This window comes from Sphaeroforma arctica (genome assembly GCF_001186125.1).
Source record: "Sphaeroforma arctica JP610 unplaced genomic scaffold supercont1.479, whole genome shotgun sequence".
Taxonomy (NCBI): domain Eukaryota; class Ichthyosporea; order Ichthyophonida; genus Sphaeroforma; species Sphaeroforma arctica.
Window position 1 is genome coordinate 1 of NW_014040079.1, and position 1071 is coordinate 1071.

Here is a 1071-nt window from a genome sequence, read left to right on the forward strand (position 1 = left end):
GTGTGTGTGTGTGTGTGTGTGTGTGTGTGTGTGTGTGTGTGTGTGTGTGTGTGTGTGTGTGTGTGTGTGTGTGTGTGCGTTTGTGTGTATGTATCTATACAAATACGCGAGGACCTACAAGAACACACACACGCATGTAAACATGTATACAAACAACCCAAATTAAAAGTGTGCTTATCTCAATAACACTGACCGTGCTTTTGCCAGCTCCTGAAGGACCCATTACGGCGACCATCTCTCCCGGATGCACCACGCCAGTAACACCATCCAGCAGTTTGGGAGAATCTTTCTTCAGTTTGTAACTCACATCTAGGAATGCTACAGGATCGTATGCTACCCCGAGACCCTGTAGGTGTATAGTCAGTGCTACAGAGTGAGTGGAAGGGTAAGGTCACCTCATATTGTTTTAAGGTTCCAGGGTTTAGGGATTTTTAGGGTTCTATGTACACTCCCAGTCGTGCATCCTTAAGCAAAGTATCTTGATACGTATCGAACCAGGATACGATGCTACTCGAGCGCGTGCACACTACCACGACAAAACGAACGCCGTTCAGCATACCCCTCACGAAGTGTAACCACAAGGATGACAGTTATATAAGCCATAGACGCTACTACACACAGTCAAGCCAATCCTAACTACTACACATAGTCAAGCCAATCCTACCTCAGTTGCGCAGTGCTGGTCCGCTAAGGCTGATTGGCTCTTGTTCTTTCCCATACCCGCGCGTTTGAACTGCCTTGCTCGCAGACACGCGAGTATACCTACCAGCAGCGCCACACACATGAGCGCGATGATAAGCACAGCGATTACTATAGCAACCACATCTCCGAAATTCACGGAATTATCCACGATGGCTTGTGTAATTTGTATCTCGCTCTCGGAAGTGGACTCCTGCTGGGTATTCTCTTGTGTCACGGAGGTGTCGGCTGCTGAATCCTTCATACAGCCAGTCCTATAAAAAATAAGGTAGATTCTGTCACGATTCTTGTACAAGTATGTCTATATGTTTGTATGAAAGCATATAAGATATGATATACACTTCGAGGTATACATATATGTGTATCTATATA

The 1071-nt window shown here is 45.8% G+C and overlaps 1 protein-coding gene across 1 annotated transcript; it reads right to left on the reverse strand.

Annotated features, from left to right (window-relative positions):
- Positions 1-664: 664 nt before the first annotated feature.
- On the reverse strand, positions 665-943 carry SARC_06615 (hypothetical protein; the record flags this gene model as incomplete). Its single annotated transcript, XM_014299465.1, has 1 exon — positions 665-943. A coding segment is annotated over one exon (279 nt), but the record flags the coding sequence as incomplete, so codon positions are not given.
- Positions 944-1071: the final 128 nt, after the last annotated feature.